The 19,330-nt window shown below is 39.4% G+C and overlaps 1 protein-coding gene across 2 annotated transcripts; it reads right to left on the bottom strand.

The window, feature by feature from the left end:
• Window positions 1-6,025: 6,025 nt before the first annotated feature.
• LOC131257991 (protein NSP-INTERACTING KINASE 1-like) lies at window positions 6,026-16,684 on the bottom strand. Of its 2 annotated transcripts, XM_058259010.1 has the most exons (11): window positions 16,281-16,683; window positions 16,023-16,155; window positions 15,107-15,178; window positions 14,874-15,017; window positions 13,835-13,906; window positions 13,679-13,738; window positions 13,238-13,335; window positions 11,804-11,950; window positions 10,300-10,641; window positions 9,019-9,398; window positions 6,026-6,627 (listed from the first exon to the last, which is right to left on the bottom strand). In XM_058259010.1, the coding sequence occupies exons 1-11, from the start codon at window positions 16,384-16,386 to the stop codon at window positions 6,307-6,309; spliced, it is 1,875 nt and encodes a 624-aa protein (XP_058114993.1). In that variant the 5' UTR covers window positions 16,387-16,683; the 3' UTR covers window positions 6,026-6,306. The 2 variants fall into 2 exon arrangements, with proteins under 2 accessions (XP_058114993.1, XP_058114994.1); XM_058259011.1 differs by lacking the exon at window positions 13,679-13,738 and having other exon boundaries at window positions 16,281-16,684.
• Between the last annotated feature and the right edge of the window lie 2,646 nt (window positions 16,685-19,330).

Here is a 19,330-nt window from a genome sequence, read left to right as displayed (position 1 = left end):
TCCAAAGGGAGATCCAAAATAAGGCATATTGTCTGTACAAGTGGGCCATCAATGGCAAGGATCTTCAACATCCTTATTACATAGGTCAGACATAGTGTGTCCTGTCCTACCAACGTTTTGGAATGCCTAAGTGATGGCCCCACTTCTCACAACAAATGGAAACGGATTGGCTACTCCCCCTGAAACCAGCCAATGGCTGGTGGTCGGTGCTCTATGGGCCCCACCATGATGTATGTGTTTCATCTATGCCATCCATCTTTTTTTATAGATCATTTTAAGGTATCCGACCAAAAATGAGGTATATCCCAATATCAAGTGGACCACATTACAGAAAACAGTTTTGAATGAGCATCGACCATCAACAACATTTTGGGGCCATAAAAGTTTTGGATCGAGATGATCTTTGTTTTTTCCCTTCATCTGGGCCTATATGACCTAATCAACATATTGGATGTCAAATAAACAGTACAGTGGGCCTTGGGAGGATTTTAATGGTAGATATCCAATCACTATTGTTTTCATGTGGTGTGGTCCACCTGAGATTTATATCCCCCTCATTTTTGGTATCAAGTCATAAAATGATCTGTAAAAATGGATGAACGGAATGGATGAAACACATACATCATGGTGGGGCCCACAAAGCACCGACCACTAGCCACGGGGCTGGTGGCAGGGGGAGTAGCCAAACTGTTTCCCAACAAATAGCTCCACATCGAAGTTGTACAGAAGGTGGGACACACCAAGATGATTACCTAGTGAAAATTAGGCTGGTCCAACCATTGGATGGCCCACAAGGTAAAACTAGTGGAATGATATAACTACTTCATAAGAATACTCTACAATCAGCTAAATCACAATTAAAGTTTAGTTATCTTTGCAAAGGGGTGGCAAACCTATAATGGTGACAATGATGATGAGCAGCATTTCCGATGCATGCATTCAAATGCTTCAATGATGAGCACTTCCGAGACATGGATTCAAATGTTTCAATAAATAAAAGAAAAAAATGTTACCCAAAACTGACCTTTCCTTTCTACAAAAATGACTCAACCATCCGAACCCAATCTCTCTTCCTTGTCATCATCATCTAGTCACTGCAATCAAGGGGACCTACTCAGCTCCATATTATTCAGCTTAAAGAACAAAAGTCATCACTTGCACGGTCACATAACTGGAGACCAACACAAACCTGCACATGACTGTTAGGTCGATATTTTCAGCATAATGACCATGCTGAACTTTACCTCTTATTCGAGACCGGCAAGGATAAGATCCCAATGAACAACAACTACTGAATAATTCATTGAAAGTGACTGCCGCAGCAACTGAGCTAGCAGTGCTTGATCCAATGGCACTCTCAAGTGCATCAAGAGGCCCACTGAGTGGATGCTGATTATGCACATTATTTCAATAATGGAACTTGAAAAAAAATAGACTGGCAAGGAAAAGATCCTAACGAACAACAACTACTGAATAATTCATTGAAAGCGAGCTAGCAGTGCTTGATCCGATGCAACTGTCGAGTGCATCGAGGGGCCCACTGAGTTGATGATGATTATGCACATGATGTCAATAATGAAACTTGAAAAACAATGAGGGGATTGCATAGTGCACTATGTTGATGTGGCAAAGTTTTACCAATCATTTTAAGTCATGAGCCCAAAAATGAGACAACTCCAAAGCTAAAGTGCACCAGACCATAAAAAGCAGAGGGTACAATGGTGTTGCTCATTGTTGAAACCTTCCTAGTCACATGATGTTTATGTGTCATACAACCTATTCATAAGGTGACACAAACCTTGATGAAGGAAAACACAATTATTAGTTTGATCCAAAACTTCTGTTGCCCTAACATGTTTTTCTGTTGCCCTAACATGTTTTCGTTTGTAGGTTTCCATATGACATGCCTCTAGTCCCCTAAAAGACCATGATGTATGTGTCATACACATGTCCATCCTTTTTGCCGGATTATTGTAAGGCATAAGCCACAAATAAGGTAGATCCAAAGCCTCAAGTGGACCACACCACAAAATATAATGGGGATTGAACACCTATCATTGAAAACTTCTTGTGAGCTGCAAAAGTTGATATTTGTGTTTTCCCTTCATTTAGGTCTATTTGACCTTATGAACAAGTTGGATGGTTGATGTTTGCTCATATCAGCGGGTGTCAAGAAGTATTGTTATTAATAAGAATAAATAAATAAATAAATAAAAATTAAACAACCCTAGGTTTCTGATGTGGCAGGTTTCTGATGCGGCAGGATCCAATAAACTTGGCAAGTCACAGAGCATACACTAGAGGATCGTTTAAAAAAGCAAAAGGGTTTGAAAGCAAAATGTTACGAATGATTATAAGTGACATAAATAAAAACAATAAATATTCCACATGAAATGACCAATAAACGGAGATGTGAGAGGGGAAAGAAGAGACTCGACCCTCTTCGTAAAAAAGATGGTCGGATATCCTCAACCTCCACCCTACTCCGCAAGATCTGAACTATTGAGATAAGTTGTGTTGGTTGTATGAATCTATGATGGCTTTGAATGAGTTAGATTTAATTGGATGTAATGTAGGGTTTGAATGAGTGACTTGGATGGACGGGTAGATGACCTAGGTAGATTAGGTTGGATTGGATGGGTTGGACGAGTGGCTTGGATTAGATGATTGGGGTAATTGAGTTGGATAATTTGGATGATTTTTAAAATCGGAGGCTAGGGTTTGGATGGATGGATGGATGCATGATGGATGGTCGTAGAGATGGTAGAGAGATAAGTTGAGGTTTGTAGAGAATGGTGTAAGAAATGGCTTTGGGCTAGAAAATTAGGATAGGTAGCTAAAAGTTAAAAGGGGGAGAATGATAAGAATGGGTGTAGAAACCTCTCTCCTCTCTCTGTTTCAATGTCCATAGAGAATGAAGGGGGTAGGGGCTTTTATAGATAAGGGTGATGATAAGATTGTAATTTAAAGAAACAAAAACTAATAATAATAAATTAAAGAAAAGTTGGTGATGATCAGCATCCTTAGAACCTGCTAAGTCGGTTGTTGCCATCTCTGTGACATAAAACCATGATTTTATATTTATCTTTTTTTATTTGTCTTTATAATGGTGCTGACATCAACAGCATGATAATAAACACTATCCCTCTCAGCTAACATGGAATCATCGACAAGAAAGAACTAAATCAGAGAAATCTAATAATCAGCATCATTAATACAATGAAGAATTAGAAATCTTAACAGAGACTACAAACACTGTAAATCACAACCATTTAAACTATCAACAAGAGATTATCAAGAACATAATGCCAAACACTTGCAGTGAAAAGAAAAGAAAAACCTAATGGAATATAAGAAAAATGATGAATGCATAAAAATCATTGATAACGTGCTTGGCATTATGTTCCAAGTCTAATAGCTATGGACCGTCCCAAATCACTGCCCAAACCCAGAACCTGGATCCAGAGCCAGAGTCTGATCCATGCCCAGACCCAGAACCTGGATCCGGAGCATCTCAATCTGAAAAAAAAAAAACCAAAGAAAATACCAAAAAACAGAGACCTTACCTGTAACGTTCAATCTGAGGCTGCACAGCGTGGTGGTAGGAATGAGGGAGAAAGATGTGGAAGCGGTCGCGGCTGGTGGTACCGATTGAGTGAGAGAAGGAGAGAGAGAGAGAGAGGTGGAGGCGAACGTGGCTGGTGGTAGGGATTGAGGGAGAGAGAGGGTTGTGCGGGGTGTGGCTGCTGGTAGGGATTGAGGGGGGGGAGAGAGATGGTTACACGGCTAGTGATTCAAAGGGTAAAAAAATACCTATTTACATGGCCGTGTACATGTTCGGCCTCAAATGACCGGTCTCTCTCCTTCAAATCCCGTCCAGAGCATCTCCGTTGATGTAGTACCCCATGGAATCTCCAATGCCCAACTTATACTTTGATCCATAACTTGATAGGCCATGGAAAAAGAAAACAGTTACCTCCTTTGATCTGCATTTTCCTTTGCGATGGCCTACCAGAGTTTTAGATCAATATGAAAGTTATTGTTGTTTGGTTTCAGGGTATGCCCAATCACATGGACCATTCTGAAATGTGTGCGAAGGTGTGCCCGAGTCGTGCTTACCTGCACATGGGCACACCTATATATTGAGATAAGTTGTGTTGGTTGTATGAATCTGTGATGGCTTTGAATAGGTTAGATTTAATTGGATGTAATGTAGGGTTTGAATGAGTGACTTGGATGGATGGATAGATGACTTAGATTAGGTTGGATGAGTGGCATTTTTTATTTATTTTTTTTACACACAACCACACACTCACACCATGGTGGGATTTCACCACCTATGGATACTTGAACCCTTGACTGGGAGTTGAAACTCCTAAGAGTCTACCACCCGAGCAAGAGTAAGGATCCAAGGTTGGATGAGTGGCTCGGACTAACTCAATTACCCTAATCATTTAACCAAAATCTAGTTAGTGGCTTGGACTAACTAGATTTGATTAGATGATTAGGGTAATTGAGTTGGATAATTTGGATGATTTTTAAAATTGGTAGGTTAGAGTGGGTTGGATGGTTTCAATGGATGGTTTTGATGGTTTGGATGGGTGGCTAATAGAGAATGAAGGCCAGGGTTTGGTTGTAAAGATGGTAGAGAATAGAGGTTAAGGATTTGGAAGTGAAGGCAGTAGAGAATGAAGACCAGGGTTTGGATGTGAAGGTAGTAGTACATAATGGAGGCTAGGGTTTGGATAGATGGATCTGATGGAGTGGATTACTATAATGGAGGCTAGGGTTTGGATGGATGGATGTGATGGAGTGGATGACTATAATGGTGGAGGCTAGCTTTTAGGTGGGAAGATGGTAGAAAATGGAGGTTAGGGTTTGGATGGATGGATACATGGATGGTTGTAGAGATGGTAGAGAGAAAAGTGTAAGGTTTGTAGGAAATGCCTTTGGGCTAGAAAATTAGGCTAGGTAACCAAAAGTTAAAAGGGGGAGAACCATAAGAAAGGGCGTAGAAAGCTCTCTTCTCTCTCTGTTTCAATGTCCATAGAGAATAAAGGGGGTAGGGGATTTTATAGATAAGGGTGATAGTAAGATTGTAATTTGGAGTTAGGTAATGGTTGATAATGCCACATTGAGGGTTTTAATTGGTTAATGGAGACTTAGGGACACATGTCACTCTCTCATTGATATTTGGGGTGGTATTCCATGTAATTTTGATAAATATCAAAGATATTTTAGGCAGTAAGTTAACTTTTGTATTTTGTTCTTTTTCAAATATGCTTTTACTTGTTGCACTCTTTTTCCCCTGCCCTCCGAAGGTGGGCCCCACCTACCACATGCCATAGTTCGGGCCCAACGTCTATCAAATGCCTCACTTCATGAAACCTCTAGGATCCAAAATGCAGTCCAATACAAAACTAAGGTGAGCCACTGAAAAGGGAACGAGGAGGAACTGCAAGAACCTGAAGTTTGCCCTGACCGTTCATCTTGACTAGATGATGGGTCTGAGCACCCTTCATTTTACATACACAACATGTTGGTCCCCACTCTAATCAATGGTGGGCATTCCCTCTCAATGTTCAATATTCTATAGCCCATATGAGTTTTGAATGAAGCTGATTTTAAGACTTGGGGAATTTTGAGATATTGCATCTTATCAATGAGCTGGACTTTCAACCATCGCTGGACCCCACGTCTACCGATTAGCATTGGAGCATGCCCCTTCGATTGAGGCCCAAGAAATTGCACAATCTGAGGTAGATTAGGTTTGAGCAAAATTGTGTCCTAACTAATAATCATATCCATGACTCATTTGTAGTCATGAATATGATTTAGCTATGGATTGAGGTGCAACTACTTGTTATTGATACTTAGTTTCGATGCATCAGATTAATATAATTATCCATACACAAGCATAACATGTTTCCATGTGCCACATGTGTGACCCTCTAAGTTCAAGCATCACACATGTTCATATGTGTCACCATCAATCTTCAATCGCTAAAAAATTAAAAGTTACTAATAAGAACATTCTTGAAAAAGACTATATATTTTATCACATATTCTTTCTTTTTCACGAAAAAAAAAAAAAAAAAATCACATTATTCATACAAGCTCATGACTCATTGCACCTCCCGATTTCCGACGTTCTTACTCAAATTAGCTTTGTATACACAACCTTTTAGACCACTAATATACTACTATACACAACTCTCATGTGTTCTTTCAAACGGCTTGACTACATCGGGACAACGTTGTGGTCGCTTCCTTTTCTTTTCTTTTCTTTTGATTTTTTATCAAAATTCACCTTGGGCCGGAGAGCTCCATTGCTTGCACTAGTAATGAAGAGTCGTCGGTGAGATCGGAGTACCGCTCGGAAGAGGAGAATTCATGGGCTCGACACTTGTGTGGTTCGGCTCTTTGTGATGCTTCCCATCTCTCTGCAAGCCCATCTCCTTCAAGCATTCGAACCACTTCAGACATCTTGGGCCTGTGGCCCGGAAGGTATTGGGTGCATATGAGAGCCACCTGAACCATTTCTTCGAGCTCAATCCGGTCGTAGTTGTCTTTCAAGTCTTTATCAACAAGCATGTCAAGCTTCTTTTCTTGGTGAATTTTCTTCACCTATGGTGTGAAATCAGGCCATTTAAATGAATCAGGAAAAATAATAATAATAATAATACAGGTATGGGTGGCAATGGGTCGGGTCAACTGGCTCGACCCACTTATGAAGTAGGTATGAGCCAAGCTAAATGGGTAGATTGGGCTCAGGTTAGAAATGTGACCCATTTAAGGTAAATGGGTCCGACTAAGGTTGAACTCTACCCAACCCAACCCAACCCAACCCAACCCGCCCATATAGCTTATCAATGGGTTGGGCCAGATGACCTGAACCAACCCAGCCGGGCCAGATGACCTGAACCAACCCAGCCAAAACCTGAAACATGTAAATGGATTAGGCTCAGGTTGAATTCTACCCAGCCCAACCCACTCATATAGATTAGATGAACCGAACCGACCCAGCCAAAACCTGGAACAAGTAAATGGATTGGACTTGGGTCGAACTCTACCCGACCCAACCCAACCCAACCCAACCCACCCAAGCTTAAATGACCCAAAACAATAGTACAGATACATCCACATGATGTATGTGTGTTTGTATGTATTTACTAATTGAGATGAGTGATACATAGCTTTAGCCCCATATTCCATTCTTAAACCCACATGTGGTTGTGTTGGGGTCGGTCGAGCCTGACCCGATTACAATTAAGTGGGTTGGGTTGGACTTGGGCTTGGGCTTGATGAATTTTGAGTGGTTGGGATCAAGCCACAGGGTAATGGGTATTGGGTTGAGTTCGGACCGGAATTCTTGGACCCGTTTGGTAAATGGATCTGGTTGGAAGGTCAGGCCCGGACCCGACCCTTTCCCATCCCCGACCACGGATACCACGTGGGAGTCAGATAGTAGGTTGCTAGAAGAAACAATACATACTACATGCATGCATTTACACATACGAAGATACAAGAGGCGGACAGCCGTGTGCGTTTGCCACCATCTATTAAAATGTGGCAATCCATACGCAACTTAGTCCAGACTGTCCGAGAATCCCATTGTGGATGAAAGATAGAGTTGTCCAAATTCACTAAAATCAGGGCTAAGTTGTGGTTTTCGGGCTGTACTCCATCCGGGACCAACCATGATGTATTTATGACATCCAAGCCATCCACTAAACTCGCCCTGGATCCCTTGGCCAGGAACCCAAACATCGGTCCAATCCAAATCTCAGGTGGGCCACACGGCAGGAAACATTTAGGGGGATGCCACCCTTGATTTTAAATGGGACCCACTTTGTTGTGTTGATGACATCCGACCCATTCACCTAAAGAATCTACATCAGATGAAGAGATCCCATAGCCACCAGGCAATTTTGAAACACAGATGGGCCCCATTCGAAATTAATGGTGGGCATGCCCTTTTTCCATGGTTCCCTATTGTGTCGACTATCTGAGTCATGAATCAGCGTGATTTTTGAACCCATGCCTGAAAAGGGGGCGATGCATCCGATGGTTGGAGTGGATGCCATCGACGCATCACAATAGGGCCCACAAATCATTCGGTGAAAACATTTTCATCGTAACTACAATGAAATGTGTGTGGGCCACCAAAGTCACAGATCTGTGTGATTTTTGGGACCACACACAAGAAAGGGACAATGCATCTGATGATCGGAGTAGATTCCATCACTGAATCACAGTGGCCCACAAATGATTCGGTGAAAACATTTTCGTTGTAACTATAGTCATGTGTTTGTTGTGGGCCACCTGAGTCACGGATCAGCATGATTTTTGGGCTCATGCCCAATAAAGAGGCTTAAAATCTGATGATCGGAGTAGATGACATCAATGAATCACAGTGGCCCACAAATGATTCAGTGAAAATATTTTCAACATAGCAATTACAATGATATGTGTGTAGAGCTGGGCACGGGACGACTCGACTCGTTCAAACCTGACTCGATCCGAACCAAGTAGGCGAGTCAATCTGAATTGAGTTGACTTCTCCCAATCCGAACTCAAACTGAGTCGAGTTCGAGTAGCCTAGTAACTCGACTCAACTTGGCCCGAAACCCAACTTGGTACTGACTCGACTCTATCTGAAACTCGACTTGTACATGTATATTTTTTTATTTTATTTTTTAAAAAAAGTAGGTTTAGAGTGGATGGATACCCACTGCACCCGACCCGACTCGGTGCAGACTCAGTACTTGTGACCGGGTCAGACTCAGTCCTGATTAGTCCAGGCCAAACCCGGACTCGGATCAGGTCAGGTATGCTGGACTCGGTACCGAATTGGGTCGAGTTCGGGTCAGGCCTATTTGAAAACCAGATCAAGTCGGGTCAGCCATAACTCGGTCTAACTCAACTCGATGCCCAGCTCTATGCGTGTGTCACATTACAGACCTCAATGGATGTGGAGGGAACTAAATTCAACAAGAAACTATGAAGTATGCCCACCCAATCAAGCATGGCTCCCTTCTGGTTCGCCGCCTTTCCGAATTCTAGAGCTCTCTGACCAGTGATCAATTCAAGGAGGAGGATTCCGAACCCGAACACATCTGTTTTCTCCGACGATTGCCCAGTTGAGAGGTACTCAGGAGCTATATGCCCGACAGTCCCCCGCACAGCAGTTGTAACATGCGAGTCTCTATGATCCAAAAGCTTCGCCAACCCAAAATCTCCCACTACAGCTTCACAGTAGTCGTCGAGCAATATATTGGCTGCTTTTACATCCCTGTGAATTATCTTCGGGTCGCATTGCTCATGAAGATACAAGAGACCCCTTGCAGCTCCCAATGCAATTCTCTTCCTGGTACTCCAATCCAATGCTGGTTTTCCTACATGAAAGTAAAAACATACAAATGGAATGGATTTGAAATGAGTTGATGTTCTTATCAAAATATTCAGCTCCAAAAGAATGGCCACCAAACATCCAAAACTCACTGACTCGATTCGAAATTGGGCTGTCTACTTAGAGAATTGGCCTAGACTCGGAGAGACTCGTCGAGACTCGTTGGCACTTAACAAGTGAGGTATTCATGATCCTAGTTTCGCTTGGACGTTGGCATCAATGTCACCTATCTCGACCATCCATTCGATCCAGTCAACTCTTCATTGGCTGCCTTGAGAAAATTTTACTTGTCTGATGATCTAAACCATGAAGTCAATGGCATGCAGAAATGAATGGACCAGATTGTTTCGGAAGATTGGATGTTTACAAACAAAGATTGCCATGATTTTTCCATAGGAAGAAGATTGGACTAAACCCAACGGACGATGCAGATAGGTGATGTGGATGCCAACTAGTCCAAATGCAGTTAAGTGCATTGAAAGGTTTCATACATTAATCCAACTAGATCATCTATCTTCCAAATATTTTCAATTTACAATAGTTAAATATCGAGTCAAGAGTTCGATCGAGTCAACCCAACCAGCCAAACATCAAGTTGGCTTTTCAGGTTCCTGATCTATGCTACTAACATGCCCATGAAAACATTTTTTTTTTTTTTTTTTTTTTAAAGGGTTGGATTGCTATCATCTTCCAAACTGATTGATTTTGTGAAATTGCCCATCGCCTGTGGGGTCCATCAAAGCGATGCTCTGAATACCATGGACCCCACTTCTACAGACTCAGGGGACTGACACATTTCTGCAATGGAAGAAGGAAAAGTTCACCAGCCTATTTCTATTCTCTCTATCCAAAGCTTCAACATTCAGATTTTCAACGTTTTTCGTTACCTTTGAGTCGGGAAGCAACGCTCCCATTTGACATATATGGGTAAACCAGAAGCCTTTCTGTTGTCGTCAAGCAAAACCCACAAAGCCTGAGAAGGTTCCTATGCACCGCTAAGCTGATCATCTCTACTTCTGTCTGAAACTGGAGGTCCCCACCTGCTGCGCTGCCATCTTTGAGCCTTTTTACTGCCACAACGGTTCCATCTTGGAGATAACCTTTATAGACATTTCCAAACCCACCTTTGCCAATCATGTTCTTGCTGCTGAAGTTATCAGTTGCAATCTGAAGCTCCTTAAATGGGAACCTCTTCAAGTTTCCGAGGCAAACTTCCTCACGATGGTGGTCTAAAACATTCAAAGAATGGATTAGTTCCAGCGAAATCAGATGTAGAAGTGAATTGTTTTGTACGGAAATATTAGTAATGGTAGACCAGTAGTTTTATGTTTGTTCTGTTTGTATTGTTCATGCTTGTTCTATGTGAGGTAACTTTACAAGTGGGGCCCAAATTTCACTGATCCAGAGCATTCATCTTATGGGTCCTACCATGGATGGGTGAGCCTGCAAAAGAACTCTCTCATTGGACAGTACTAGCCATCCAGCTATTGGTTGGAAAATGGATTGTAAAACTGATATATAACAAGTGGACCAAATGGAAAAAGGAAGAGAATGATTGGATGAATGGGAGATTTTGATGGAGGTGATATTGGTCCATTACAATGCGACCAACTAGAAAAATATTCTGGATTGCCAGTGCTTCCTGTTAGCCGAAAAGCAATTGGGTAGAAGTGGATCTTGATGGCATCGAACGGTCTGTCGATGACATCAACCAGTCTGTCAATGACATCGACAGACCCTGTTGCTGAAAGATTTGAGACATCAACAACACCAACTGCATGAAATGCTGGTCCAAATAGAAATTATTTTAATTGAAGCTGTGATTGTGTAATGCCAATTCATTTTGGGCATGGATTGTTGACTCATTTGAGTCTGATGCAACTCATCTGAGTAGGCTCAGACTCGGTTAAATCTAATCCAGTTCAGTAACACAAGTCACTCTCCCCAAATCCCTGAGTTGACATGACTCAGACGAATCCCTCCTGACTCAACTCAGGATTAGACGAGTTAGTCAGTGTCGTTGAGTCAGAAAATCATGATTTAGGGTGCATTTGGATGCACTATCAAACTCCAATTCCAGGTCTAAATAATGAGGAAATAACCAAATTGTAATTTATTTCCTTCGCATCCATATTCAGAGTCTGTGCTCCAAAATTGCAATCATGTTATTTCAAGTTGGATTCGAAATATGTTATTTTCAAAGGACTTGAAATAAATGTAACTGCAATTTGGGGGATGCTATTACTTTTCGTCATTTCCTCTTCATTAAACAGATACTTCGCAATTCAATTCATTTATACATCCAAATGCAGCCTCAAGAAATCGCCAAAGGATTCCCTTTTTATCCTCATCGATGCATCTAATTCATTCCCTTTTTTATTTTTTACTAACCAGTGACATCAAAGAAGATTTGTTGGTTATATCGTTGCTTCCACCAGAGAAGCCCAAACCCAAGCATGAGTAGACAAATGCATCCAAGACTCGTCCCAAGAGCAAGGGCCATTTTGTGACTTTTGGGTCTTCCCGAAGATTGAGTGCCTTCAAGAACATAGAGAAAGATATCATGTCAAAAATGAGAAAAATAAGAATAAAAGAACAGAAATGACTAACTGAAATATCACCATATTGAAAAGAATACAAGACTGGAAAACCCCTATGGAATCATTAGGAAATGGGAATCTAAGGAACCTAATAGTTTGGTTTGGAGTGAAGTTTTCCATGAAGGCTGTGTTTGGATAGATGCATCGAAAGAGGGAAAAGAAAAGAAAAGGAGATGATTAGGTAATGATTATTTCCATGAGCACAAAAATATAGATTTCATTTTTAGGAGTTGTTTGGATAGCAAATGGAAATCTCATACTTGTAAAGCAACATCACTTAATTTCTTGTGTTACAGAATCCAAACTATGGAAAAGTGCGATGAGTGCTTGTGGAATCCACCCTTTTCTTTCCTATCCTAACTTCAAAAAATGGTCACACCAATGGAAAACCTTTTCAATTTCCATTTATTTCCATGGAATTAGTGATATCCAAATAGTCCCTAAAGAGGGTCGATGGTCAAACTACCAAAACGGTCTCTAATAACATAAGGAATCTACATTTAACAGGTCTTTTGAAAGATAGCGACATTGACATTTTGTTTAGTAAAACCATTGAAATGGAAATAGATTTACATACCTATTTTTTTTCTCAAACAGGGAAGTGTAGATATCCATGAAAATGAATTTCTTTTCCAAAGTTTTCATCGAGGTGTGTTTGGATACACAAATGAATTGAATTGCAACAATTTAGTTCAAAAAGGAGAAGAATCATGGTTTTAGACTCGGCGACTCGGATTAACTCATTCGATCTGCAGTCGAATCATGACTCACCAAGTCATATCGGAATTTTCTAATTCTTAAAACCATGAATGAATATTGAGGAGGCCATTACAATTTAGTCATTTCCTCTTTACTGAACTAATAACTTTAATTCAGTTCAATAATGCATCCAAAAGGCAGCTTCATGCATGACCATAGAAAACTTAGGGAAGACTTAAAGAAGTCGACTCTAACCTCTGAGAATTAGAAGATGATGGACAAAAAAAAAAAAGGAAAAGGAAAAGAAAATACAGAGAACAAGAACTTGCCAACAGAATACATGAAACAGCATTTTAAGAATGGAAAGTCAAAACCTGCCTTGAATAGCTAAATGTAGCAATGAAAATACCAGAGAGAGAGAGAGAGAGAGAGAGAGAGAGAGAGAGAGATTCATCTATTATAAAACCAAAGGATTTAAGAAAAACAATATATCAAACTGGTGGAATGTATAATTTAGAATCAGTACTCTGTGAATTGTTCAAGTTGAATGAAAGCGGTATCGGTGCCTTTCCAAAGCAATCTTTCTCCTTTCCAGTTGCGCATATCAGAGGATTTCCTACAATGCTTCAACCAAAAAAGAAAGCGAATAAGCTAAATGTTTCATCTTTCTGCTAAAAGATTTATGTTGTGTTTGGATGCAATATCAAATCAAATTTTAATCATTAGTATAGCAAAGTGGAAATAACCAAACTGTAGTTTCCTTAATATTCATATTGGATTACATTAATTTTGAGTTGGACCCAAAAGAAATACAATTGCAATTTCTGGGCTACTTCCTCGTTACAAAATGATAGGAAACAACAATTAAAACTACGCCATTCCTCCCAAACTTAATTTGATTCACTTGTGCATCCAAACACAACCTTAGAACTGAAACTAAAAAAAAACAAGACTAAAGAGTCTTTACTTGAATGTTCTAAAGGGAAATTGTGGAATAGGACCATTCAAATTATTATAAGACAAGTCCCTGTAGCATAAAAACCAAAGAAACCTTCTTCAGTTATAAATTTCCAATAGATGAAAGAAATATACAGATTATACAATGGAAGTTGAAGAGACTTACAGGAAAGCAAGCTCGGTGATGTTAGCCAAAGACAAAGGAAATGCTCCTGAAAGACTGTTATTGTTAAGCCTCCTGACCCAAATTCAAATACCCATGATCAGATTCAGCCCAACAATTCAATATTTCAATAAATATAAATAAATATATAAGTGGAGGAATTATATGATGTGTGGCCCACATCTCTCGGCACCATACACAGGTTTTATGTTCCGACAAGTGAGGCCCATGTTTTGGTATCCATACCAAAAAATATCTCCTTCGTGATCTTAACCTTTATATCTGTGGCCTACAGATAGATGATCAAGAAGAGGAATTAAACGACAGTCCACATTCAACTGAAATTGTAGATTTCCAATCTGTGGATTTTCAGGACATTCACCATGCTTGGTGGGACTCAACAGTCAAATGGTATGCATTATTGAACCATGGGCCCACTTGTTGGAAATGAAAACCTGCGAGTACTTTGAAAATCATAGTGACAAATCTGGTTCTCGGCAATTTCTCGGCCCCTGAATTTCTTGGGAGATCTTCAGATTTTGATGTTTGCCTTGTAATATTATCAGGAAAAGCTCACTGAAAATAAAATATTTAAAAATATTTATTGTAAATTACTAAAAAATTTAAAATAAATATAAAAGTATAAAGTGAATTATTTTAATTTAAAAAATCTCAGATATTTGTCAAAATGCTGCAAATACATGGAACTTGTATCATATAATCCCTCCAAAAAAAAAAAAAAAAACACTCACTATATCCATGCATGTGTGGACCCACTATTCAGGGAATTGGAAAAGTACACTTCACTAGTATTTCAATTCCCAAAATTAAAATCCCTATTTGTATGTACAGCTATACAATTACCAAAAAAAATAATAATAATAATAATAAATAAATAAATAAAAATCCTCCATATATATGTATGTATATACATATGCGTGTGTGTGAAATGGATTTCTTCTTCAGATCCAGACCAGACCAAGAACTATAAAATTTTCAAACTTCAGAAGCCCTTCAGCTTCTTTACATGACTTCTACTTACAGGTATTCAAGGTTTTGCAGGTAGCCAAGAGAACTGGGTACTTCACCGCTAAACGAGTTGATAGAAAGATCTAGCGTACGAAGCTTTGAGAGCTTCCCAATCTCTAGCGGAATCACTCCCGATATGTTGTTGTTCTGTAAAAGCCTGCCGATCATCCCCCCATTAGAAATAAAACACCCAAAAAAAATGATCAAAAACCACAAAAATCATGTTATCTTTTCCATTCTACTTACACAGACTGAAGATTTGTCAAGTTTCCTATACTTGGAGAGAGAGTCCCAGATAAATTCTGACTCGGCGCTCCTCTGCAAAAACACCATTCAAACAAACTTCAATATCTGCAACAACATCTATCTACATATTACTAATACTTTCATCATACATATCAAGGTATGGCCAAAATCAAGGATTTGGACTGTTCTCGTTCATCCCACTATGGGCTTGGCCATAGTGAAAAAATCACATTGATCGGACGGTCCTTATGAATATACAGCATTCGTACCCATATATGTAATTCTCCTCTTTGTCTACAGGAATATCAAATACATCTATATTTACAAGATTATTATCAGATCTTGCTCTTAACTTCACATATAAATTTCCTTACCCAAAAATTATATATAATTTGTGTCTGTACTAATACATACATATATAGAGGTTTGCTTGAATACATCCCAATATACAGCAATATGATACCTCAGGACTTTAGTTTTTGAATCTGGTTTATCATTCAATGATTTAAACCATTTATATGATGAGTCACGCTTTGTATGATGGCAAGTCAACAAATAAAGCTCTCAACTGAATTATTTCAACCCTTCCATCATTTCACTTTTTTGCTTTGAACATGAACTGCCGCCATAACGTTTGTATAATCAAACAGTTGAAATATTCAATTCGAGAGCCTTTTTTCAGAAATCCACCATCCAAGGGGAGCCCTATCAAACAAAAGGTTTGGGTCATTGAAAAGTAAAAAATAAAAATCCTGAATCAAACAGCTAGATTCTCAGCCTATTTTATTGCAATTCATTGGGATGTATTTGAGCAAACCTCAAATATATATAGTTCTCATCTTTGAGTTATTGCACAATCAACAAATGAAAATGAATCCACTTCTTCCATTATAAATCAGAAAAGGCAAAAACTTACAATCCAGTGACTAGATTTTCAGGTGAGCAAGTGACCATGGTCCAGCTACACGGATCGACAGAATCCTTATCCCAGTTCTCAAGAACATTATGAGGATCGATTAGTGATGTCTTTATACCAATCAGAGCTTGAACTAAAACAAGAAGGAAAAAAAAATAAATAAGAACCATTTTTCATTTTTTTCAATTTCTAGACATCAAAAAACAGAAAAAAGGAAAATACGCATTTGGATAAATTGAAGAAAAACACTGAAATCACCTTCATAATTGACACCTTTGGGAGAAAGCAATCCATATGAAGTATTCCAAAACACCAACAAAACCACCAAACACAAAGCAGCTCCTCTCCTTCCCTTTCCTCCCATTGAATTACAGGGCCAAAACCCAAACACCCAAATGCCAGAATCAGCTTGTGGGAATCTGAGGAGCTTGTGGAAGGGGTTTAATGGAGTCTATAGATCAAACCCTTGATGGGTTTTGCTTGTTTTAAGGACGTTCATCCTCTCTCTCTCCCTCTCTCTCTCTCTCTCTCCCCATTTTGAGAAATCCAATCACTCATGTCTGCTGTCAGATACAAAGAGAAAAACACAGGTGGTCTTGGTAGTAAAGTAGTAGTACTACCATCCCTGCCACTGATTGCAGTATAGTAGAAAAACAAGGAAAAAAATGAAGAAAGTATGTTAAAAAGTAGTTTTCAAGGGAAAAACAACCCATATCTTAGAATTGCAAAAGTGATAGAGAAATCAAAGAGAATTCTTTGGTGGGCCAATAATACATCTACTTGAGAAAAGGAAGGAGTGTGACTATTTTCTACTATATGATTTATTAACAGCAAGACAAGATTAAAAAATTATTAATTGAAAGTATAATAAAAGTGAAAGTTGATCCAGTGCTCCTACGGTTGGTCCATCCAATCGATTGATCCGAACCGTCTATTGGCTTCAGCATACACTCCATGAGCTACAGCACAAAATTCGTACTGGACAGATGGCCAGATTCATTCATGAGTTGGCATTCTCTTTTATAGCCGTCCTTTTTTCTGATTGATGGACAGGATTGTTAAGATTCTCTGATGAAAGTGATTCTTTAGAATCCCCAAAAAATGGATGGCTCAAATTAGGCCTATTCTTTCTTAGACGATCTTGACCATCCATTTTATAGGTGATCAATCAGATGGTTAGAATCGTTTCCTTAATAGAATTTTTATATGGTGATGAACATAATGTGTGATGGACCTAATGAATGGCCCAGATCAGTCAATTGGACCATCCTAATGTCCCAATGCAATTAGCAGTGCTATAACTTAGAGTGCAATGAGAGCACCGGATCATTGCTTAATAATATTTCATGAGAAATATAAATAATTTTAGAAATATTCTTAAATTTTTGAAAAAAAAAAAAGAAAAGAATGAAAAGAGGAAAATTCCTTAGGCCAATCATAATCTGAATGTAAAAGGAAGGGTGTGGATTTTTTGCAAGATCATAAAATAAAGAGAAAAATAAAAATTATATATAAGAAGGGTGTTCAAATACAATCTGGGACATTTGGCACATGGGATTAGATGGGATTAAGTGGGATGGAATTGCATTTGGCCAGTGAAAATTCTACTCCAGACGTGTTTGGGCGGTGGGGTGGGATTAGAAGGGATTAGGTGGGATGGGATTCAAAAAAACATAATTATTACCCATGGTAGGAATTGTTGCCATGGGATAAGATTAATGCCATGCTTTGTTGGTAATACTTCGGTACGATGGATATACTGACCATCGTTTGAAACTACCGAGAATAACACACGTGTTATATTTAAACATATCATTTGTTTTGTAATCTCGTTTTATGGCGTGGGCTTAAAAATGAGGTAGATTCAAAACTTATGTGGCCCCAGAGAAGTTTTCAACGGTGAGTATTCAATCCCCGCTGCTTTCTATGGTGGGGTCACTTTAGATTTACCTTATTTTTTGGCCCATGCTCTAAAATAATCTCAAAAAATGAGTGGATGGTGTGAATATAGCCCACATATCATGGTGGGACCTACACAACTTACTAACATTAAGTGAAATTAGCACGGGACCAATGCAATTCCATCTAATCTAATTCAAAGCTTTTCCATTCTTCCCAAACATGGAGTGGAATTTGCACATATGAATGGAAAAGCTTGGAATTAATTAAGATGGAATTGCATCGGGTCTAATGCCAATTCCACTCAATGTTAACAAGTTGTGTAGGTCCTACCATGATGTATGGGCTATATCACATTGTCCACCCATTTTTTGAGATTATTTAAGAACATGAGCCAAAAAATCAGGTTGATCTAAATTTCAAGTCAACCCCATCATAGAAAACAGCGGGGATTGAATACCTATAGTTGAAAACCTCTTTGGGGCCACATAAGTTTTGGATCTGTCTCATTTTTAGGCCCATGCCATAAAATGAGGTTACAAAACAGATGATCAGTTTGGATATAACATGTGTTATTCCCAATAGTTTCAAATGATGGTGGGTATATCCATTCAATGTATCACTGTATTACAAACATAGCATGAAATCAAACTTATCCCATGATAACAAGGGCCAATCCCTGCATTACTGCCAACTGTATCATGTTTATACCATATCCAACCGTCCAAAAGGTTGGCCCCACCATGAAGATCAGCTGGCAGGAAAATTAGGCTAATCCATTATTCAGTTGGGCCCATGGGAACTTTTGATCAGGAACAGTGGTTGTCGATTGTTATCTCTTGGGTGGCCCACACAATGAGTGGATTAGCCTGATTTTAGTGCAAGGTGATTTCTGTGATGGGACCAGCTTTTGGATGGGTTGGATTTCGTCCACACATAATATGTTGGCACTACTTCTGTAGTAGGACGGTAAGTTAATGGTCCACCTAAATGCTTTGGGACATTATAAAGGAAACAGGAATGGAAGAAAAAAAAAAAAGATTTTAAATGGTGGTGTTGGGAACTCTGGCTGACTTTGATGGTTGGGGCGCATGGATAGAGAAATTGAACACGTGTCATTAATGTAACTCAGATTAAACCGTTCAAATTGTGGGGCCCACTGTTATGTGGACCATAAGTCCAACATCAGGTTGATTGGATGATTCAGACCTCTGATTGGTGGAAAGTAATGCTGAATTCTGACTGTTGACTACATTTCTCTCTAGCCGTCCATCAGATGTCCACCAATCATCCATCAGGATAACAATTTCACTACAATATTTGGTTTATGACCAATCAATGGTGGGGTCCAGGATTTGAACACTTAAACTTGACGCACATGAACGTCATCCGTGCAATTTATGTACACA

The sequence above is a fragment of the Magnolia sinica genome, chromosome 10, assembly GCF_029962835.1.
Source record: "Magnolia sinica isolate HGM2019 chromosome 10, MsV1, whole genome shotgun sequence".
Lineage (NCBI taxonomy): Eukaryota > Viridiplantae > Streptophyta > Magnoliopsida > Magnoliales > Magnoliaceae > Magnolia > Magnolia sinica.
This window is presented reverse-complemented; position numbering and strand designations above follow the sequence as displayed.

Bases quoted from the DNA above. Each gene is read 5' to 3' on its own strand.
- LOC131257991 (XM_058259010.1), bottom strand. From the start codon at position 16,386: ATGGGAGGAAAGGGAAGGAGAGGAGCTGCTTTGTGTTTGGTGGTTTTG. The intron at 15,018-15,106 runs GTAAGTAGAATG...GATGATCGGCAG, and splicing joins TTGACAAATCTTCAGTCTGT to GCTTTTACAGAACAACAACA. The intron at 13,739-13,834 runs GTAAGTCTCTTC...TTTATGCTACAG, and splicing joins ATCACCGAGCTTGCTTTCCT to GGACTTGTCTTATAATAATT.